General features: G+C 37.1%; 1 protein-coding gene across 9 annotated transcripts in view; it reads left to right on the top strand.

Moving 5' to 3' along the window:
* The first annotated feature begins 270 nt into the window (after nt 1–270).
* EDEM3 (ER degradation enhancing alpha-mannosidase like protein 3) overlaps nt 271–24,059 on the top strand; it is an 80,573-nt gene continuing 56,784 nt past the window's right edge. For 8 of the 9 annotated variants that reach the window (XM_040446582.1, XM_040446579.1, XM_040446577.1 and 5 more), the window contains exons 1-4: nt 272–648; nt 5,815–5,860; nt 19,904–20,004; nt 20,529–20,568. In XM_040446582.1, the coding sequence (XP_040302516.1) occupies nt 488–648; nt 5,815–5,860; nt 19,904–20,004; nt 20,529–20,568 (348 nt within the window). In that variant the 5' untranslated portion in view covers nt 272–487. Of the gene's footprint in view, nt 649–5,814; nt 5,861–19,903; nt 20,005–20,528; nt 20,569–24,059 lie in introns of all 9 variants that reach the window. The other variant, XM_040446578.1, reaches the window with a different exon arrangement.

Raw genomic sequence — 24,059 nt, 5'->3', positions numbered from 1 at the left:
GGCGGAGTCTGATTGCAAGCCCGCCGGGGAAAGCAGCGCACGCTGGGACTTGTAGTCTTCGAGTCGCAAGTTCGCGGGTCGGAGGAGGGCGGAAGCCAGAGGTCCCGCCTTTTGTCCACGTCTCACTTCTCCCGGCCAATGCCCTCTCCTGTCCCCGGAGCCAGCCCCTCTCCGATCTGGTCCCCATTGGTCCTGAGCCTCAATGCCCCGGGCCCTACCCGGAAGTAACGTTGGGGGAGGCGGTTTCCTAGACTACGACACCGGAAAGCTGGGGGAGGCGCTCCGGGCTGCTAAGGGCGGAGGGCGGTGGCAGCGCTGGCGCTGGGGACCGGCTCGGCGGTTTCGGGAAGCAGTTCGGCTACGGCTACCGCTTGCGTTGCTCCGCATCCCGCCCTCGGCACGGCTCTCAGCCCCCTTGCCACCCGCGTCCGGCAATGTGTCCCACCGGCCGGGCGTAGCCGCTGCGCGTGCGCGGAACCGCAGGGCCATGAGCGAAGCCGGCGGCGGCCGGGGCTGTGGGTCCTCGGTCCCCCAGCGAGCGCCATGGAGCCTGGTAGCGGCGACGGCCGCCTTCTGCCTGGTGTCGGCCACGTCTGTGTGGACGGCGGGGGCCGCGCCCATGAGTAGGGAAGAGAGACAGAAGCTTGGGTAAGGGTGCTTGGAAGCCTGGGGTGGGTTTCCTCAGGAGGTGGACCACAGGCGAGGTGCCTGTCATTGCGACCCGGGCGTGCAGTGGCCTCTCCTGTCGTGATTGGGACGGTTGCCCCGCGAGGACCCTGGCGGGGAGGACAGGGTCCGGGAAGGTGGGGATCGTCGCCCGCAGTGCGACCTCGAGGGACCATCGGGGTGTCGCCTGGGCCGTCGGTGACATGTGCAGCCTCCTTGAGGCCATCCATGGTGTGTCAACGCAGCTGCCATGTCAGTGTCCCGTGAAGGGGGCTACAGCTCGTGCCACTACGCGCCAGAGTCCTGTGGTTGTCTTTCGTCGGAGACGTGGTTAGATTCTCGCACAAGTGAGCTCCCAGCTGGGAAAATGTTGCTGATCTCACAGTAGTTAAGGAAATAGTCTTTACACCTGTTACGGAAAAGGGGGCGTACGTTGAAATTTGAACTTTACACATTTGCCATTTCCTTGCAGTGTTTTGTTGCATTGCACTTTCTAATAGAACAATATTTGATGGTATTGCTTAGAAGCCTCAGTTAATTATACCTGTTCCCTTTGTTCAAAGTAGTCTTATCAGTCTTGAGAGTGTGATAAAATTATCAGTTATATTTACAGCATTTAATTGGGCATCACTATTCCTAATATATGCTAGGTCCCACAAATTAATAAGAAAAAGCCAAGAACCAGTAAGAAGATGGGCAAAGGGTATGAAGAGTTAATTCACACAAGAGGAAATGCAAATGATCAATAAACATGAAAAGTTACTCAACCTCTTAAATGTGAGAGATGGCAGATTAAAGCAATGAGACAGCTCCTTTTTGCCATCAGATTAGTACAAAACACAGGTACTAACTAATTGAGGTGTGAGAAAAGACTTGGTGGGAGTGTAAATTTGCTGTAACTTATTGACAGTATCTCCTAAAATTTAAATTGTATCTACTCTTTGATTCATTAATCTGGTCTCAGGGAATCTATCCTACAGAAATAAAAGCACTCTTGATGTAGAGATAGGTATACAGGGATGTGCATTTTTAAAGACTGGAACTGTTTCTTGGAGCATCTGTATTATGGAGTAATATTCAGATATTATGGAGGAGGTAGAAGGCCATCCAGGATATATTCCCAAGACAAAAATGCAAGTTGTAGAATAATATGTATAGTACCATCCTGTGTTCTTTTAAATGCAGAATAGAAATTGTCAAAGCTCAGAAAAACATGGAAAGATGATTACCCCTGGGATTAGGATGGAGGTGAGATGGAACCATCAGTTTTATTTTATATACGTACGTCCTTATTGTTTAAATCATTGCGAGAGTATTGGTTTCTTAGACAACGATTAAGAAATAAGAAAACAAAAGATGCTTGATGGAAAAAAAAAAGTTATCAGCTACCAAAACAAAAATATCAGGAAATTCTCTTTAAAAAATTTTTTTTTCGAAGTTTATTTTTGAGAGAGAGAGAGAGAGAGAGACAGAGTGCGAGTGGGGGAGGGGCAGAGAGAGAGGGAGACACAGAATCTGAGGCAGGCTCCAGCCTCCATGCTGTCCGTACAGAGCCCGATATGGGCCTGGAACCCACAAACTGTGAAATCATGACCTGAGCCGAAGTTGGATGCCCAACCGCCTGAGCCACCCAGGCGCCCCAGTAAACCCTTAATAAGTATCTTACATGTTCTCTCTTTATGAATTTAATGTATCCTCGATAACTGTTTTAATGAATGCCCTGCTCTGTGCCAGGTTCTTTACATCTCTGTAATCCTCCCCGTTTCTTAATGAGGTGAATGTGATTCCCATGGTGCAGATGAGGAAATTGACACTCAAGGTCAACTTGTTCAAAATCAGAGTTAGTAAATGGTGGAACCAGTATTCAGACCCAGATCTGTGTGACTTCAGAGACGTTCTGTCCACTGTGTTGCACTTCATAAGATTTGGAAAGAGAAGCTTAAGTCTGTTAAGGATAGAACGTATCTTATTTTATCACCACTCCCTTTTCTCTTTTTTTGTTAAAAATTTTTATTTGAAGAAGAGTCATTAGTTAAGTCATTTGTTGACCAAAATTAATTTTTAACTGGAAGAATCCAACCAAAGTGGCTTGGAATTTCAGCTCCAATTTTGAGAGTAAGAATCTGGAGCTGTAAACCGCAAATACATAATTGCTTGATTGCTTTCCCCTCTGGGAATTTTCGGGAACCTGAACTCTGATTCATTAGGTTTACCTGTATGATTTTTTTTTTTTAAAGCCCAAATAATGATTTATGATAAAAAGCATAAAATGCCCCACCCTTTTTCCTATCCTACCAAGCCAAACTGATGATACAGACTGGAATTATCACTAATAGTAAAGAGTTGCTCAATTGCTTACAGTTTATGGAATTTTTACTTGGTCATATGTAGTCTTATCCTTCCTGGAATACATTGTTTTTTGTTTTTGTGATTTAAATATTACAGCAGTTGTTAATGTTCTCTTTTCATTAAAAAGAAAAAGTATAAATGCAGTTTCTATAGCACATTGACAGGCAGTGTAATTTTAGATAAAGCTGACTTACAAAAATTATTTTAAAGCGAAGAAAAAGACATAATGTTTGAACTATGGATCTGATTTCCAACATATTTTTATTCACTTGTTGAATAGATATAAAACCATCTTAGAGACATTTTTTTCTGTTGAGTATAGTTATCTACCATTCTGTATTTAAATATGACTTTGTAGACTTACGTGTTTAAGTAGGAGAGAGAGAGCACTGAACTGGATATTAAATATCTCCACTTTGAAGTATGTGTTGTGAAATCTGATGATCATGTACTGCATAAATGTAAGGGTTGGAAAATAACACGTTCTCATATGCAGTCGTGATTTATTCATAATCATGAAAATCAAGGGCTTATGAAGTTTGGGTTACCGAGTTACAGTTTATGTTATCTATAATGCGTGTGTCTGGGCAGTGCCATTGCCAGTTAAAGGAATTTGTACCTCTTGACAATAATCTTGTATTGATTCCATTTCGGTGAAAGGAAGAAGGATTTCCTTATTCCATTTGTTGATATCAGTGCTTGAAAAGAAAATCTTAACATTGTTTTTGGTTGTTTATTAGCTAATTTGAGAGATCTTTATCATTTGTAATATAATAAAGAAATGTATGGAAGAATTCTTTAAGATACTCCATAGTTTTCTGAGATAACTTGGTCCATATTCTGTCATACATATAAACACATACAGAATTAATGTTTTAGCAAAGTGATAAGATCTTGTTTTAAATGATTGTTTTAAAATGATTATTCATAAAAAGTTTGCCAGGCCTTATTCAGTTTATAAGTTTGAGTGTGCTTGATTTTGCTGGTCATTATAGCCAGGATCTGGAAATTAGTTCTTTTCTGTCTGCTAGCTTTATTATTACCAGTGTTTCATTATCCATGGTTACAGTTTTTAAAATGAGAATTTCAACATAACAGGAAGTAAAATAAAATTATACCCAGCCATTTTCTCTAACACTTTCTTCAGTTCTTGCTATTAGTGATTGGAACTTTGGGAATAATAGCATTAATAAAAGATTACCGAATCATTTTTCCTTTGCTAATTATTTAGATATTTGGCTTTGTCAAACCATAACATTAAATGTAGAACAAGGCCAGCTGGGTGGCTCAGTTGGTTAAGTGTCTGACTTTTGATTTCAGCTCGGGTCATGATTTCACAGTTCTGAGGGACCGTGAGATCGAGCCCTAAATCAGGCTCTATGCTAGGCTGGGCCTGTAGCCTGCTGAAGATTCTCTCTCCCACTCTTTTTGCCCCTCACTTGTTTGTGTGTGCGCTTTGTGTGCTTTCCTGCTCTCAAAGAAACAAACAAACAAACAAACGTAAAACATTTGTAGTTTTTTGTATAGTTGTCAAGACCCCAAACTTGAGAGTGTTTAATTGAAAGACTAGTTAGTTGGTCCAGACAGTACAGATTTTGACTTAGTAAATCTGATGTGGGGATCAGATATCTCCATTTTAAACAGTCATCTTGGCGCCTGGGTGGCGCAGTTGGTTAAGCGTCCGACTTCAGCCAGGTCACGATCTCGCGGTCCGGGAGTTCAAGCCCCGCGTCAGGCTCTGGGCTGATGGCTCAGAGCCTGGAGCCTGTTTCCGATTCTGTGTCTCCCTTTCTCTCTGCCCCTCCCCCGCTCATGCTCTGTCTCTCTCTGTCGCAAAAATAAACGTTGGAAAAAAAAAAATTAAAAAAAAATAAACAGTCATCTTGGGGATTTTAAGACACAGAGATAGCCAAAACACACAAATTTCTTTTTGAGGATTATTTTTCTCATTTTATTTATTTTTTTGATGTTTATTTTTTGAGAGAGAGAGAGACAGAACAAGCAGGGGAGGGGCAGAAGGAGACAGAGGATCAGAAGCAGGCTCTGTGCTATCCAGCTGTCGTGCACAGCGCAATATGGGGCTCAGATTCACGAACCTTGAGACCATGACCTGAGCTGAAGTAGGATGCTTAACTGACTGAGCCACCCATGCGCCCCTATTTTTCTCATTTTAGAGATGAATATTATTTATTTGACTTTTGACAGTTTTTTAAAGGAGCAGAGAGTACATCGTAAAATCATAAAATTGGTCTTTTGAAAGTGTGAACAAACATGTATTAATAAATATGTATTAAAGTAAGCATTAGTGATTTTATTTAAAAGGGAAAGTAGAAGCTGTTAGAGTACTGTTATTTCATATCCTTACACACCCACCCCTCTCTTGCTAGAGTATATATACTCTATATAAGCAATAAATTGTAACAATTCTTTTGGAGGTCTCCAGCAATATTCTTCCTTTTAAGACAGATATGTTAAATAATTTTTTTAAGAGGTAATTGTTTTTCAGCATCAGACTTCCTTCTCTGTGCACGGCATCCATCATTTATCAGTTTTCTTAGGGAACATAAGGTAAATTTTACATAAATTGTTAGGAATAGTAAAAGTTTGGCCTAACCCTGTGTGTTTCATGAAAGCTTGTCTATTCACACTGATTATTTCTTGACTCTGTTTATGTCTTTTTCTAACTATTTTTTTTTTTGTTTTTTAATTGGTGCACGTGTATGAAGGAGCTGTAGCTTTTTGAAAAACAGTAAACAGAATGTTCTTAACTTTTTTCTATTTCTGCTCTTTTAAAATTAGGAATCAAGTACTGGAAATGTTTGATCATGCTTATGGTAACTATATGGTAAGTAAAAGGCTTATCTTGACATAATTTATGTGAGCAGATGGTTGTATCAGCACAGTCACCTGGGAATTTTGAAACCTGAATTAATAGCACATTATTTTAAAGGAAGTTTTTAAAAAACAGTGCAAGCAGAGGCTAACAGAGTATTCCTGATAATTGGTTCTTAGAGGACCAGTTTATTAAATATGTAAAAATTGAATTAATGAAACTTTGTACTTAGGTTGTTTCCTTTGGTATTATCAACAGTGTTTATTGAGTGGTTTATATAGCTAGATACTGTGGATGTACATGAATAAGATGTTCTCTCTGGCCTTCAGGGAAATTATTCTCTTAATTAAAAAAAAAAAAAACTGCAACATTACTTTATTACTCTGAAGAAAACCGTTGCTTAAAAGAGACAGAATATGACCTAGTTTCTGTCCAAATTTGTCTTCATAGTGGTCTTTGAATATATTTTGCTTTTCAGATACATTGATTTATACTGTTGTAAATGTCTTAGTGTTCACTGGGGTTGAAATAGTTTCAGTTTTGCAAGATGAAAAAGTTATGGAAATCTGTTGCTCAACAGTGAATATACTTAATGGTACTGAACTTAAAAATGGTAAATTTTGTGTTACATGGTTTTTTTATTTTTACCATAATTAAACATTTAAGGGGCGCCTGGGTGGCTCAGTTGGTTAAGTGTCCAACTTCGGCTCAGGTCATGATCTTGCAGTTTGTGAGTTTGAGTCCTGTGTCAGGCTCTGTGCTGACGGCTTGCTCACAGCCTGGAGCCTGCTCTGGATTCTGTCTCCCTTTCTCTCTGCTCCTGCCCCACTCACACTCTGTCTCTCTCAAAAATAAATATTTTTTGGGGCGCCTGGGTGGCTCAGTCGGTTAGGCGTCCAACTTCAGCTCAGGTCACAATCTCACGGTCCGTGAGTTCGAGCCCCACGTCGGGCTCTGGGCTGATGGCGCAGAGCCTGGAGCCTGCTTCTGATTCTGTGTCTCCCTCTCTCTCTCTGCCCCTCCCCTGTTCATGCTCTGTCTCTGTCTCTCTCAAAAATAAATAAACGTTAAAAAAAAATTTTTTTTTAAAAATAAATATTTTTTAAAAATGAAAAAAAGAAAAAAATTAATACCCAGGTGCTTGGGTGGCTCAATCAGTTTAGCATCCGACTTTTGATTTCAGCTCGGGTCGTGATCCCAGGGTTGTGGGCTCGAGCCCTACATCAGGCTCTGTACAGAGCATGAAGCCTGCTTAAGATTCTGCCCCTCTCCCCTGCTCATGCTCTCTCTCTCTCTTAAAAAAAAAAAAAAATGAATCCCCACACAGTACAGGGGAGCCATTTGGGGGACAGGGCTGAGGGGGTTGTAACTGCCCCCCTACTTCTCCGTGCCTCTTTCCCCTTAATACAATGATCTTAGACTCCAGGGAAAAAGTGTTTAATTTCTAAAAAGATGAACTAGCAGGGCAAATTTGAGAGTTGAAAGAAAATTTTCTGGGTAAATGTGTGTCATTTTGGAAAGAGTAATCAAATTATTCTGAGAATACGTATGACTTTGTTTTTACGATTTAAAATATGCTAGCAGATTTTCTTTTAACATGAAGGCCTATGAAATATAGTTGGGAAAAGTTTGGCAAAGAACTCATTTTGATTCTGCTGTAAGTATTTTACAACTGATTCTGTGAATCCATTTTTACATTATATATTACCCAAATATCTTCATATATTAACATCTTTATAAACATCTAAGTACATACATACTTTATGCGTTTTTGTATTGTTTCAGCATGTTTTATATTTGATACTTCCTGTTCCTTTCTATAGTGCACATTTTAAAATGTTTTTTTAAAAAAAAAATTTTTTTTTAAATGTTTATCTTTGAGACAGAGGGAGACAGAGCACAAGTGGGGGAGGGCAGAGAGAGAGGGAGACACAGAATCTGAAACAGGCTCCAGGCTCTGAGCTGTCAGCACAGAGCCCAATGCGGGGCTTGAACCCACGAACCGTGAGATCATGACGTGAGCCGAAGTCGACACTTAACCAACTGAGCCACCCAGGCACCCCACATTTTAAAAGGTTTTTAGAAAATAATGGTAATGAAGTTTCGGGTATTTTTGCAATATTGAAAACACAGTTTTAAATTCATATCTAAAGCTCTTGGCCATTTCCTTAATATTTCTTTCAAAATTATTTCTCTCTGGTTAATTCTATTTGAGCCAAGCATAATTTAAAAAAGCTAGGCTAATAGTTTTGAGGTGGTCAAACGGACCCATGCTATACCCTCAAACCTTAGTCATCTCATAAATGCGTACTTTTGGTTCCAAAGTTGAATAGCTGGATCAATTCAGTACATTTCTTTTTTAGAGTTTGTTTGTTTGTTTGTTTTATTTTTGAGAGAGGGAGAGAGAGAGCAGAGTGTGAGTGGGGGAGGGCAGAGAGAGAGGGAGACACAGAATCTGAAGCAGGCTCCAGGCTCTAAACTGTCAGCACAGAGCCCAACGCAGGGTTCAAACTCATGAACCGTGAGATCATAACCTGAGCTGAAGTCTGAGCCATCCAGGTGCCCCAGTTTAGTACATTTCACCGTGAAGAGGATCCTGTCTTTGTAAATCACAGTATCTTTAATGTCTCTTATTAGGTAAATGACAGAAAGTTTTGTCAATACATTTTTTCCTATTATAGAATGCACTGTAGTAAGTGGGTTTATAACAAAGCAGACACTGAGAACAGCTCTCAGAGGACTTCCTGGTGTAGTTCCTATTTATTGGATCCTAACTGGGAAACTTTGGTATACCTGCCTACTTACAAGATCTAAAGGAGAGGGATTTCAACCCCAAAGATTGGGAATTCCTGGAATTAACACTGTCTTCCATTTTTTTGGTGGATCCACACCCATCTGCAATCCACCGCAATAGATATTTTTATCATTTATTTATTTATTTCTCCGTTTATTTATTTTAAAAGAGACAGAGAGAGTGAGCGGGAGAGGGACAGAGAAAGAGGGAGAGAGAGATCTGAGGCATGGATCCAAGCCCGATGCAGGGCTTGAACTCACGAACCATGAGATCATGACCTGAGCCAAAACCAAGAGTCGGACACTTAACAGACTGAGCCATCCAGGTGCCCCTGCAATAGATATTTTTAAACGTTCAACTCTTTTACAACATGAGTGACTTTTGTAATGTACTTATGCTCAGTTTATGTGAAATTTGTAACATAAGATTTGGTCTAGAATTCTCACTTCCCCTTTTCAAGTTCTGAGCTAACCTGAAACAGTTCTAAAATATTAAATAGAGACCAGGTGCTCTATATTTGTTATTTGAAGTCAGTTGAAAATTTTTTCCAGTTATTGTACTCAAACAGTATTAGCTTGCTATAGAGCAAAAGTATATAGATTTTGGAATTAGATGGATTTGAGTTCTAATTCTTTCCTGGCTAGTTAACAGCTGGGACCCTAAACAGATCATTTAACCCTCTGAGCAATGTCTTCCTATGTAGCCTGTAAGATGGTTGAGAACAGGGATCATTTTAATATGATTAATATTATGATTAATTATATGATTTTAATGAATTTTTAATAAATTCATCTTTTATAGATGAATCTTGTGCCTAAAATCATGCCTGGTACACAAATGCTTATTTAATTTTTTTAAAGAACTGAATTGTATTCTTGTCAAGATGTAATCAAATAGTGGGGTTTTTTGTATTTGATTATTATGATATATCTTTGCCTCATAAATTCAAAGAAATCATTTAACAAGCTTCATTAAAGATACGAGTTTATGGTGAATTTTGGGATCTAGAAGTTTACTTCTTTTGTTGTAGTTAGTTGCCTACTATGCCGAAATATAAAATGTCTGGCACATAGTGGACTGTTAATAAGTGTTGAAATCTTTTCATTTCTCACTAGTCCTCCTTAATATTACTCTCCATTCTAGTGCACGTTTAGAGCAATTCCTTTTAACTTCCTTAGTTCGTAGGAAAACAGTATTTTCCAAAGAATACAATATAAAGAGCAAGTGAGAAGTCTGGAAATGGGACAGGACACCCTAAGGTAGCTGTGTCACCTGCCAGCTGGGTTGCAATGAGACAGTTAACTAATCTCCCTGAGCCTGTTTTCCTCATCTCTCTCCGGTGGTTATTGCCTGCCCCACACTGCCATTGTAAGGATTAAACAAGTTAATGTCATTCAAGTGCATAGAAGTAGTGTCAGGCAAATAGGAAGCCCTGTATAAGAGTTTGCTGTTACTGTTACTAATACTATCATTATCCATTCTCTGCCTGAGATTGAAATTGCCCTCCTAAACTTCATCTAGATTCTAAACTCGTTCCTCAGATTGTGATTAGAACTTCTTTAAAACACACGTTCTTTTCTGTTCTAGGCATGTACCCTTTGAGCTTATTTTTTTCCTTTCCTTGTTTTTGTTTTTGTTTTTGTTTTTGGATTCCCCAAGTTCTGCAAATGTTATTTTTCGATAACAGTGCCCCGCCAGCTTTAGGTAGGGCAATACAACTCTGCCATCTTTTGTTATGTCCAGGCATTTTCTGATATTAAATATTTTAAAACCAAAATATTTTATCAATATTGGTTTAATATTAATATGATAACAACTATGTTTGACGTATCTCTAGTCCCAATCAGACTGCAGTTCATCCACAATAAATTGCACAGATGGCTTTCTTTTCCCCCCAAATAACATGAAATTTGATGTTTGTTTTGGCCGTTCTTGTGTGGCCTAATTTAACCTCAGACCATAGCCACTCTAGCACTTCTGTTAGTATGTTTTTAGTATTTGTGCTGAGGTTAGTTTGCAGATTAAGTTAGACAACAAAATGACATGTATTTAGGCCACCAAATGCAGAACCGTTTTGGATCTGAGCTCTTTGACCTGATATTTGTCTCCTGAGGTTTTTCCTGTTACTGTAGACAACTCAAACTGTTACAAGTTGTAAAAAAACAAAAAAAAAAAAACAAAAAAAAACCTGTACTTTGGTAGAGCCCTAAACATTACAAATAAACTTTAAAAGAGTTGGTAAGAACAGTTTCTTGTAACTCAGTGGAATCATACCTAATAACCACTTTTAAGCTTGATTTTGTGAGAGCACGGTTCAAAGAAACAGTAGATTAGTCCTTATCATTGGAACCGAAGGAACTGTTTTAAAGCATAACTTCCTTAAAAATTTCTAGATTTGTGTAAGTTTTCTTAGAATTACTTTTTTCCCCTAATACTACTTTCTTTAAACATTTTTTATTGTGGTAAAAAGTATCATAAAATTTACCATATTAACCATTTTTAAGTGAACATTTCTATGGCATGAAGTATATTCAGCATGTTGTGTAACCATTACTATCTGTTTCCAGAACGTCTTCATGTTCCACATTGGAAACTCTGTACCCGATGTTTTCTTTTTGATAGTTTGCTCATCAAAAAGAGTAATTCTGTAAATAAAGTGCTTTTTGAAAAGCAGTGCTAATGGCTGGGAGGAGGTAAGTTAGGAGCTTAAATGTGCCTTTTTTGTGTGTAGAGGAGTGTGGGACTACCTTTTTGTTAACCAGTGTTCCTTGGTCTGTACTTCTAGAGCATCCTAAAACTGCCAAAATGACAAATTCTGTAGTGTTCTCTTGTGATATTTTATCATGACACTCTGATACTCTATATAGGACTTTAACTTGGTAGAACACAGGTTTTTTTTGTTTGTTTAGTTAGGTATAATTTATAGACAAAAATCTTTAAGTGCACAATTCTGAGTTTTGACAGTTGTATACATTTGTTTAATGACCACCACAGTCATGACATATGACATTTTGGTCACAAAGCTTCCTCATGTTAACAGTGAGTTCCTTTTCCACACCTCTGACCTCCAGCAACCCCTGTGATCTGCTTTCGGCACAACAGTTTTTCCTCTTTAGGAGTTCATATAAATGGCATCGTATAGAATATAGTCTTTTGATTCAGATTTCTTTTGTTTAACATGATGCTTTTGAGATTTTATCTATGTTGTTGGATATACCGTAGTTCTATTTGTTGCTTAACCATAGTTCCTATTTGTTGCTTAATAGTATTCAGTTGACTTGATAGAACACATTTGTTTATCCACTCGCCAATTGATAAATAAGTATTAGGCTTGTTTCTGGTGTTTGGCTACTATTAAAAAGACTGCTGTGAAAATTTGCTATGCATGCAAATTTTTATAAGGACATATATTTTCATATATTTCCCAACTAGGAACGGGATTGCTAGGTTATATGAGAATACGTTTAACTTAATAAGGACTGCAGGGGTGCCTGGGTAGTTTAGTTGGTTAAGCATCCAACTGTTCTTTTCCGTGCAGGTCACAAGCTCATGGTTTGTGAGTTCGAGTCCTGCATCAGGCTCTATGCTGGCAGTGCAGGGCCTGCTTGGTATTCTCTGTCTCCCTCTCTTTCTGCCCCTCCTCCACTTGTACTCTGGTCTTTTTCTCAAAAATAAAATGAACTTAAAAAAAAAAAACAAAAAACTACAGAACTTCCCTAAAGTGTCTGTAATATTTTGTATTCCCCACCAGCAATGTATAAAAGTTTCTGCATCTTCCCCAGTGCGTTGTATTTTCAGTCCTTTTAATTTCAGCCATTCTAATGGGTATGTAGTGGTATGTTCTTGTGATTTTAATTTGACTTTTCCTGATAACGGGTGATGCTGAAAATCTTCCTGTGTGCTTAGTATATCTTTTTTTAGTGAAGCCTGTGTTCATATCTCTTGTCTATTTTAAAATCAAGTCATTTGTCCTGTTATTGCTGAGTCATAAGAGTTATATATCCTGGATATCCTTTCTCACCTATATTACATATCACAGATATTTTCTCCCTATATGTGCTTTGCCTTTTCATTTTCTTAACAATGTCTTTTGAAGGGCAAATGTTTTAAATTGTGATAGTTTTCTTTTTTCTTTTACATGCTGCCTAAAAGATATTTGCCTAGCCCAGGATCCCAAAGATTTTGTTTTCTTCTAGGTGATTTATAATTTTAACTTGTTCATTTAAATCTATCACTCATTTTGAATTAGTGTTTATATATAGAATGAGGTGAAGGTAAATTTATATTTTTTTCTATGTGGATATCCAGTTATTCCAGCACTGTTTGTTGAAAGGATATCCTTTTATCACTGAATTACTTTGATATCTATATAAAATTAGTTAACCATATGTGCATGTATTTTTTCCCATTGATCTGAATATTTTTATACTAATATCACACTGTTGTAAGTGTGATATTAAGTTGTGAAATCAGGCAATGTAAGTCTTTTCGCTTTTTGTTCTTTTTCAAAATTGTTTTGGGTATTCTAGATTCTTTGCATTTCTGTATAGATTTTAGCATCATATTGTCAATTTCTACAAAAACGCCTGTTGAGCTATTGATTGGGATTATGTTGAATCTATGGCTCAGTTTAGGGAGTTTGACTTAACAATATTGAGTCTTCTATTCCACGAACGTGGTATCCATGTCCATTTATTTTGGTCTTATTTAATGTCAACAGTCTTTTGTAGTTTTCGGTGTACAGGTCTTATACATCTTTTATTAAACTTACATATATTTCATATATTGATGCTTTTGTAAATTGTAGTTTTTCAGATTTGTTTGTCCAGTTCACTGATGTTATACAGAAATACAATAACTTTTTGTCAGTTGATCTTTGTATCCTGCAACCTTGCTAAATTCACCTGTTATTTGTAGTAGTTTTTTGGGGGGGGGAATTCCTTAGGACTTTCTACATTGTCAATCACATCATCTGCAAAGAGACTTTTCCTTCTTTCCTTCTGATCTATGTGCCTTTTATTTCTCGTTATTATTACAGTGGCTAGAACTCCTAGTAGTATTTTGAAAAGAAGTGGGAAGGTCCTTGCTTTTCTCCTAATCTTAGGGAGAAGGCAGTTAGCCTGCACTATTAAGTATGATGTTAGCTGTTGGTTTTTCGTAAGATGTCCTATAATAGGTTGAGTAACTTTCTTTTCATTTCTAGTTTACTGAGAGTTTTCATCATTATGGAATATTGAATTTTGTCAAATGCTTTTTCTAAATCTATTGATATAATCTTCCTAAAAAGTCTGTTAGTAGTAGGACTTTTCAACAACATTTTTATTTATCATTTATTCATTTCATGTAACATTATTTCATAAGTTATTTTATAATTGATCAAAAACCAAATCGATTGATTTATTGGAAACTTCTTTCTCATGTAATTTTGAGTACATACTTTATGCTAACATTCTGCTCTGTAGAGATTAAATCTTATGAGACAGCTGCACTTTTGTTGTTACTTGTTTCTCCTCAGTGCTGAGAAACATTTCATAAAGTACACTCTGTAAGAGGACAACAAATGTTCAATGTAGGAAGTAAGTCTGATAGTTAATAATTTAGCTAAATGAAATCCTGATACCTGAAAAATGTTTTAATAAGTGAATGTAGTGAACAAAAGAGAATAGGAAAATTTGGGGTGAAAAAGAACAGATAAACGTATGCAGTTCAATCAGTAATTAGCATATGCTGTCAGTATGTGGGAGGTGATATATTAAATATCAGTTCATTTTGGGGGGGAGGAATACCTTATCTGCCTCAAGGAGGGAGGTATTTAAGAAGGATATGGAATACGACATTTTAAAAATGTGTATAGCTTTGGAAATTAAATAGGTTTGATATTTTTAATAACTCACTTTTATAAATAATGCCTTTGATGTTTTTAGGAAAATAAAGTCTCTTCCCTTTGTTTTCAGAATTGGTTTTACTAAAGTCAGTGTTTGATGCTGCTTTGACTTGAGTATTTTAGAGCAGGGTTCTGTCACCTCAGTGCTCTCGTAAATTTAAAATCTGATATGGAGAGCCTACTCTGTTTTGTTTTATGTATTTGCTCTTGCTTTTAGCTAGGCACATGTTCTACTTAATTTGTGTAGGATTCTTTTCTCACCTGAGTTTTATTTCTGAGTGATAATGGTTAAGTGTGTTTCATGGTTCTGTGTCATAGCAGTATGAAGTAGTTATCCCTTGTTCTGGCAACATATTGTGAAGAGAAAGTAGACAGGATGTTTGAAGTGTAATCATGGCTGCTTATTTGCCACATATGCGCTGCTCTGGATTGATGCAAACCAACTGTAGTTCACTTTGTGGTCAACCCAAAGAAAAGGCTGTGGTTTTGTTTTTATCCTTAATCTTGAAATAGGGGGGTGTGAAGTATTTTTACATCTGGTTCAAAGCTCCCTAATTTGATTATTCTGCTTATAATTGCTATTAATGTTTTTCTTACCTAGATAAGCCTGGGGTTTGAGTTTCATATTTAATTTCAGATAGAGATGTTTGCGCATGTATGTGTTTTTGTGAAACCCTAAAAATAGTAGTATGAAGGCTTCTAAGTGGTGGTTTCGGTAGTAAGGAACTCTTTACAATTAACATTTGAATGATCTCTTACAAAGTTGCAAAATACCTGGCAAGCTGAAAAAGATACCACTTTTTTTTAGTTACTTCTAATTGTTTATGTGCTAAATAGGAAAGTTAAGCAATCAAAAATAGTATGCATTCTGGGAAATCATAGTTCTGTTGGGATTAATACTAAAAAAGAAATTAGGAGCTTAATATGTTAAAAGACCTATAAAAGTTATTAGAAATGTATGCTAAAAATTTTATGTAATACTAAAATTACAATATGTTCAATTCAGAAATTAGTAGCTGCATGTGGATTCTAATTATAGTGCAAGCAGTTGTTGTCTGGAATCCTTTCCTCAGGAAATGAATCATTATGGAGCACTGCACTTTTTTAAATACCTGAAGGGTTGCAGTCTTCAGTGCTTTTTGTATTCTTTAGCCTACTTTATTATTTTTTTGTCCTTCCTTTTCTGTTTAACCATGTGTTTAGTGTTCCTATCCTGTATTCTGTTTTTCTGCTGCTATGGATTTGGAATATAGATAACTGAGTTTAGTGAGAGGCAGTAGGATAGAGTTGGACGTGGAACTGGGAGTTTTTCTGCTGAACTTCAAGAATTAAGAACCATAGGGGCATACAAGTATAGGATGTACAGATCATTCAAAAAAGGGTCGGACTAGTCTTAGAAACTTTGCCATAGCCATACTCAGTGCAAGAAGGTCGTAGAACAGTATCCTCAGATTTCTGAAGGAAAGAAAATACATCTCAAGCATTTTATAAACATTTTATTTTTCAAGTGTAAGACAAGAGACATCCTAACCCAGGAATACCAGAGAAGTAACAACACTGTTGACACTCTTTTCAAACCGACAAACAAACAAAAACCTCTCTGAGGACATGTCCAGGCAACCAATAGCTGAATCAAAATAAAAAGTCAGGAATGGAGAAGCCACAGAAAAATGGTGTGTGTTGACTACCACTTAAGGTAAAATTCTAATACTAGCAACTGTGAGAATTATGGTTCTAGACCAGAATAGAAATGTTATAAACATCTTAAAATCTTTATCAAAACATTTAAAATTCTTGGGGAACCTGGGTGGCTCAGTCGGTTAAGCGTCCAACTTCAGCTCAGGTCATGATCTCACGGTTTGTGAGTTTGAGCCCCATATCAGGCTCGCTGCTGTCAGCATGGAGCCTGCTTTGGATTCTCTGTTCCCCTCTCCCTCTGTCCCTCCACTTCTCATGCTCTCTCTCTCTCTCTCAAAAGTAAATAAACCTTAAAAAAAAAACAAAACATTTAAATTCTCTTCTAATGGTTATAAGTATACAGAGAAGATTTTAAAATAGCAAAACTCATATTCAAAATATTAGAGACTTTGCAAATTGAAGTGTCACTTCTTTGCAAAAGCTAACAAGAGGATCCGGTAGTTCTTGCCTGGCTTGCCTTCATCTCACTGTGTGACCTAAAATAACAGAGCACGCATCTTCTGTGTGCGGTGGTGAATTGTCCCCCTTTCAAAATTTGGATCCGTTTGAAAAATTTTACCCTTTGCACTACATACCCTGAAATACCTCTGGGAATTTCTTTAATGGGAAGCGCTGTGCAGGAATCGTTTCCCTTGTGACATCTTCACCCTTTATGTCGCAGCTACTTTCTTTATCTTTGTAGATAATTATGCCTTCACTCGGTTCCTCCAGCTGTGTACCCGGCGTCTCTGGAGCCATCTGGCGTCCTCTACATTCCGTGGCCGGCTGTGCTATACCCCATTTATGTTCGGTTCCATTTGCATTTTCAGTGTCCTCATTTTTCATTTCTTTGCTGAACTTTCATCTCTGTTGGCTAATCTTTGTTGATGATCCATTTTTGTAAAATCATCAAACTGTCATGCACGATTACCACTGGCTGACAAGGCGACAACTGCACACTTGCTGTGCATGAACTGAAAAATAGATACACAGTGATCACATCACTGACAGACTTCGAAAGAAGTGTGTGGTTGATCACGGATCATGATGAGCATCTGTTACTTACATAGGGACTTGTGGATCGAAGAACTGGCACCGAAGTTTGTGTTTTGTGCACTTACTGCAGTTAATATACATACGGTGGTTGAAGTTTGAACCATGTTGTTGAGGGTTTATTTAAATAAATTACAGAAACTTGTATATAGTGAAAGCAAAGACCGCCTATAATAACATAATTGACAAAAATCCTAAATTGAATGAGGAACAGTATGAATGTATTAATCCTATTATTCTTGTCAGGGAGTCAGTAAATACTGTCTGAAATTGAAATACATGAGCACAGTGATCTAACCTTTAAATGTTTTTCATAATCATATCATTAATTTTAGAGGAATCTTTTAGGGACTGTCCCCTAGAGAAGAAAATATAAAGTTCAGCAGGTCTTTCTGGTTTCTGTCCTTTTCTGTTAAGACCTGTAGCCATTAGGTGGGGATGTGCCAGTCAAATTTCACTGAGGCAACTGTCCAACTTAAAGAACCTACCTCTGGCTTGTGGCCATGTGTGCAGGGCCAGTTCCATCAACTCTCATACCCTTTGGGCATTAAAATAATTCCCACTAAAGCCTCTGTTTATTTCTAATGCCCATGTTGTGGTCACTGCAGCTTCATCTTCTGTATCCCATTATTCGCTTTTGGTACTTGAGAATTTCTTTTCTTGTTCTCAAGCTCAGCTGTGTATTTAAAATAATTGAGGGGTGCCTGGGTGGCTCAGCCAGTTGAGGGTTTGACTCGATTTTTGCTTAGGTCATGATCTCACCATTTGTGGGCTCGAGCCCCACATCTGGCTCTGTCTGCGCTGACATTGCAGAGTCTGCTTAGGATTCTCTCTGTCTCCTCTCTCTGCCTCTCCCCTGCTCGGGCTCTGTCAAATATACATACATACATACATACATACATACATACATACATACATAAAATAATTTAACACTGACAACATTTCTGTGTGTTTGTAATAAGAGGGAAGATTTTTTTTGCATGTGCTTTATTACCATCTGGATTAGAAATACTCTCATGGTCATTCTTAAAAAAAAATTCCTCTCAAAATAATATTGCAAACATAAAATTCCTATTAATAACTATTAAGAAATGGGTGAAACCTATAGAAGAAAACTAAATTCATAAAAGAAGATCTGAAATAATGTAGTGACATTCCTAGATGGGAAGACTCAATTGTTAATGGTATCAATTCTCCTCAAATTAGGCTCTTCCAGTTAAAATTTCAGTGGAATTTTAAGAAAAATTGAAAGTTTTCCAGAAGAGTAAATTGGAAAAAGTAGTTAAGAAAATTTTGAAGAAAGATAATTTGGGGAGAGTAAATTGCTATACTAAGTAGCAAGGTATGGTGCAAAAATAAAGTAATCAAGATAATGGTCTGGAGCAGGAAATAGATCTGTAGGGCAGTAGAAGTAGGAAACAGGTCCGTCAAGCAAATCGGACTGTAGAACAAAATTGAGACTACAGAAACGTGTGTATAGACAATTTTGAACTAATCTATATTTCAAGCAATTAGGGAGAAGATGGATTGTTTAAAAAGCAGCATTTAGAAAATTAGCTATTTTGGGGGGACAAACACAGTTAACGTCCCTATTTTATATCAAAAAGAGAATTAGATTCCAGAGGGAATTGGATTCTACATTGGATTGATCATCTCCTATGTTAGAGTATTATAGGGATGTAAATTAGGAATGTCTTCAGTTTGATAGGTATCAAAAATTAAATATTTATACCTTTGACCCACTGGGTCTATTTCTAGGGATTTAATCTATAGAAATAAAAGCATATGTACAAAAGATATATGCATATAGACGTTTATTGTAGCATTGTTTATATATTGTGAAAAATTGCATTCAACCTATATGTTCCTCAATAGAGGAATAAGTAAATTTTACTGTATCTATACTTTGGAATATTGTGAGGTACTATGAAAGGTAATAGGCTCTGGAGTCAGGTTGCCAGGTTTGAATTCTGGATTCATCATTTACTAGTTGCATGTCTGAGCTTACTTAACTTTTCTGGGCCTCAATTTTCTCATCTGTGCGAAAGGGATAATTGAATTTGTTTCAGAGGGCTGTGTGATAATTAAATGAACTAAACTGCACAGAACAGTGCTTAGAACATAAGAACTCAATAATAATAGTTAATATTAAGTGATCATCTTGCAGTTACTAAAAAAAACCCAAAAAACCAAAAAACCCTAAAATTCTAGCACGGAAAAACTGCACTGTGATTTAAGTAAACAACTTTTAGAGCATTTTAGAGCAGTGTATGCATATGGCATGAGCAGCTGCTAGTAAATAAAATGTAAATTATATATGTGCATGTATTTTAATATATGTGGATACATTTGGAAGCATAAATGCCAGTCTTAACAGTAGTTACCTCTGGGGAGTGAGATTGGGTGGAACAGAAGCAGATTATCAGATTTTTAAAGAAATATTTTTTAGTATGGTTTTTTTTTCCAAGCAGTTTTTCAAACATTTGTAACTAAAGTTTTTAAAAACAGATCCCATAGACTGTAAGAATAGTAGAACTTCTAACTTTTATCTTACCCTGTTTTTTTAATAACTGCAAGAAGGTTGTGTCCTGGGTGATGTTTGCTTTCTCTTATTTTTCTCAGTGACTCATTAAAATTTTCCTTGCAGGAACATGCTTACCCAGCTGATGAACTCATGCCTTTAACCTGCAGAGGTCGTGTTAGAGGCCAGGAACCAAGTCGGGGTGATGTTGATGACGCCTTGGGAAAGTGAGCATTAACGCAGTGGGTGGTGTGGCACCTCCTGGGTCCCAAGTCTCAGGCTTCCTAGATGTAGCTTACAGTTATATTTCTGGGGATTGGTTAAATTTCAAGGACTGCTTTAAGTATTAACATTAAACTCTTTTATTTCCTTCTGTTATCTTTTATAAAAAATCAGTTTACCTCTTAAATCAGTGAAAAGTTGTTTGTTAAGGTAACTTTTGAAATGTATATAAAGTCTACACATTATAAGGTGTTGATGCTTTAATGTTTTTATTTGCTTTAAAAAGAGTTAATGAATATTTTCATTTGAAAGATATGTAGATACACTGAACATTAAAATGTAATTAATGTTCAGGTTTTTCAGGTGCCTTTAGTGCTTTTTTATAAGTTACATTGTACTGTAGATGATCGGAAGTACTAGCTAATAGAAACTACCAGTCAATAAGGCATAGATACATCTTTAGTTATAAGTTCATGGATAAAGTATTCAGAACTCTAATGGTTTGTATCTCATTATACTTGTTTCTTAGATTTTCCTTGACACTGATTGATTCTTTGGACACTCTTGTGGTAGGTTGGATTCTTCTTGAATTTACTTATTTTATAAATTTCATAATATGTACACTCAAATGTGAATACAATCATTACACAGTAAGTCTGAAGTAGAAGTTTTCAGAATTTAAGGTGTTCTGCTTTCACACTATTGAGTTGATTATTTCACGTGAATGTCAAATGAAATTATGTAGAAATCATGGAGATAATGAAATAATTTGTAGATATGTCAGCTTATGTGATGGCACTTTTAATCAGGAAGGTTGCTTCCCTTTATACAAAGAGATTAAGAAAACACCATTGATATATTTGTTCCATGGCATACTACAGTGATACTAAAATTGTTAAATTAGAATTCCTATAGGTTATGTTCATTTAAAAAAATTAATTTTTACCCAGCAGTGATTTTTGGCACTAAGTGATCACTTCTGGGCAATCCTTTTCAGGCTCATGGGATACAAAATCATTTTAATTAATTTTGATTGGGATGGTCTGTTATGACAGAGGAGAAAGATTGAGTTCTAGGTGTCATGATTTCTAAATACAGTATCTTTCTAGTTTTCTACTTTTAGACCACTTACAGTGTAAAAGTAGGCTTGTTTCAGGATTTTCCTTAGGACATAATTCTCAGCTTTGAGTTAATATCTCAACTACTGATTAATATTTTAAAAAGCAAAACAAAAAATCTTTGGGGTGGCAGAAAATTTTCAGAACCAAGATTTTCTTCCCAGTATTGTTTCTGCGTTGTTCTTTCGCTAGGCATTTTCTTTTTCCTCGCCTCTGCATTCCCCGCCGCCCCTTTCACTTCCCTCCTTTTGTACCCAGAGGCACAAATTCCCTCTCTGGGAGGAACTAAGTGGTGTTATTTATTTGTAACTGTAGCTGGGTTATGCTCTTCGCATGTACCTTGATTGACATGGTGGAGTAAGCAAAGAGCAGTAGCTCTGTGTTAGGAAAGACCGTAGGTGAAATTACGTTTATTTCTCATTCTGTCAGCTTTATCCTTCCCTGTGGCAAGTTCCCCATCATCTCTCTGTAAGCTCTTAGTTGATTTTCTTGAACATGGATCTCAGATATCATATGCTGTAAAACATTTTTATCAGAAATAAAGGAAAAAAGGTGGTTTCAGTCTGTGTAACTTTCCCATATTTAGAAATCTGTTGGCTTCTAATTGAGTGGTCATTAATTATTACCCAGGTGATATCTTTCAGGTTTTGCCAATTATATACTTTGGCATCAGTTCTCAAAATATCCCAGCAGCAGCAGCAGCAGCAGCAGCAGCAGCAGCAGCAGCAGCATCACCTGACAACTTGTTAGAAATGCAAAATTCTGGCGCCTCATCCCCAGACATACTAAATCAAAGTCTGGGAGTGAGGCCCAGTAGTCTGTTTTTTAACAAGCTCCCAGATGATTCTGATGTATGCTAAAGTTTGAGAAATACTGGATACTGATGCAGTGTTTTTTAAACTCCAACATACCACAAAGTCACCTGGGCACCTTGCTCATATGCAGATTCTGATCCAATAGACTGAAGCCAGGGCCCAAGAATCTCTGTTTCTCATAAGCTGCCACTTGGTGGTGCTGCTATTGCTGGTTAGCTGACCGTGCTTTCGATGACCTGGGTGTAAACTTGAGTTCGGGCTCTTTGTGACTGTACTGATGTATGTGACCTTAGCCAAATTATTTAACTTCTCTGGGTTCCTGTTTTCACCTCAGAAGGGCCTAGACTAGGCATTTAAGTTTCCTTTTAACTGTAAGGGATTATTTCTTAACTGATCTTTGGTTCAGATTCAGATAAGTAACTCCTATTTGTCTGTTTGTTGAAGCTATCCTCAAGAAGGGTTAAGAAGGAAGATTGATAAAGTCTTACAAATATTTGAAAAATGATACTTTATATAAACTCTTTAAATTTTAGTATTTTCAAGTAGGAATAACCTAAGTAACTTATTACATATCATCATAACTTCATAACACTATTTTAAACATTTTCTTTTTAATTTAAACAGAAGAATTAAAGTAGTTTAGAAAGTTTTTTTTTCCTACATTTAAAAGGAGTGCTTTCTTGTACATTTTATCAATACATGTATTAATATTTCTAATTTACTTTGCCTTGACTTTGTGATTATTTATTTTGTGATTTATTTGAAAATATTAATAGAACATACCACATATGTACATAAAACTCTATTTTTATTTTGGTCATACCATGATATGTTAAATATAATTTCTGTTGTCCTAGTTTGATCTTTAAATTTAACCTCTTCCTGATTCTAGCCACCTGGTTTCTATTGATGTAATGAAGCCAAGAACTAAAACTTTAAATTTATCTTAAAATTTTACATTACCATGAAATGTATAGAAAGAAAGATATCAAAATAAATTAAAGATGATAGGGGAAAGGAAGAGACCTGAATTCATTCTTTGTTATCACCTCGGAGCTTAAAAGGTCATCCACTAAGGGCGTCTGGGTGGCTCAGTCGGTTAAGCATCTGACTCTTGATTTCAGCTCAGGTCATGATCCCAGGGTCTTGAGATCAAACCCCTCATCAGGCTCAGCACAGAGTACAGAGCTTGCTTGGGATTCTTTCTCCCTCTCTTTCTCTCTGCCTCTTCCCTGCCCATGCCCTCAACTCACTCACTCTCTCTCTCTCTCTCTCTCTCTCTCTCTCAAAATAAATAACCCATCCCATCAACCAGTAGAGGATTTGGAGTGAATTTTCTAATTATGGATCAAGAGACTTTTCACTTTTATGCTCCTTTGAAACAAATAACACTGGTCCAGTTCTTGGAAGTAGTTCTCAGGAGATAGACTCAGGAAGAAGAATAAGATTAACAAATGGTACTAAGAAGTGTATGTGTGGGTGAGTGAAACAGTTGTGTTTTATTCTAAAAGTGATAAAAGGTATGCATCTGCACTCGTTGGCTGCAGAATTTACTTGGACTTGGAGATTGACAAGGAAAAGCAGTTAGTTTAAAACCAGGCTTCATAGTATATTTTACTCAGGACTTACCCTGAATTTTACTTTTATTTGAATTTTTGTCAAATTCTTATGGAATGTTTTATACTTAAATTAGAATTTTTAGTGAAAGTATCGAATCAGGTGAAAAAGCACTAGAAAATACTATCAAACAGAAAGATAAAACAACCAAGTGAAGGAAAACTGTTTTTCATGGATTTAGAGTCTAAATACCACATAATTGTGCACCTGTCACCGAACAATCTATCACAACCATAACTCAGGAAGCCAACAGCTAAGACCTGGCACACTGTCTTGACCAACCGTTCCCTCCTCGGGAATCCTGAGGGGGCTGGACAAATCAGAAACATAGCTCCTGGCTGGGTTTACCAACACTGGTGGCAAACAAACTCTGATAAACTCTGAGAAGTCAATAACTCAAGAGAGAGGGTTTGGAAAAGAGATTTATTTTGGGTGCTGATACCTGGGGGAGGTAGCAAGTACAAGCCTTACCTCTTGGTAAGTACAACTGACCTCTTGGCAGGCAAGATG

The sequence above is a fragment of the Herpailurus yagouaroundi genome, unplaced genomic scaffold, assembly GCF_014898765.1.
Source record: "Herpailurus yagouaroundi ecotype Mexico unplaced genomic scaffold, PumYag 195, whole genome shotgun sequence".
Taxonomy (NCBI): Eukaryota; Metazoa; Chordata; class Mammalia; order Carnivora; family Felidae; genus Herpailurus; species Herpailurus yagouaroundi.
This window is presented reverse-complemented; position numbering and strand designations above follow the sequence as displayed.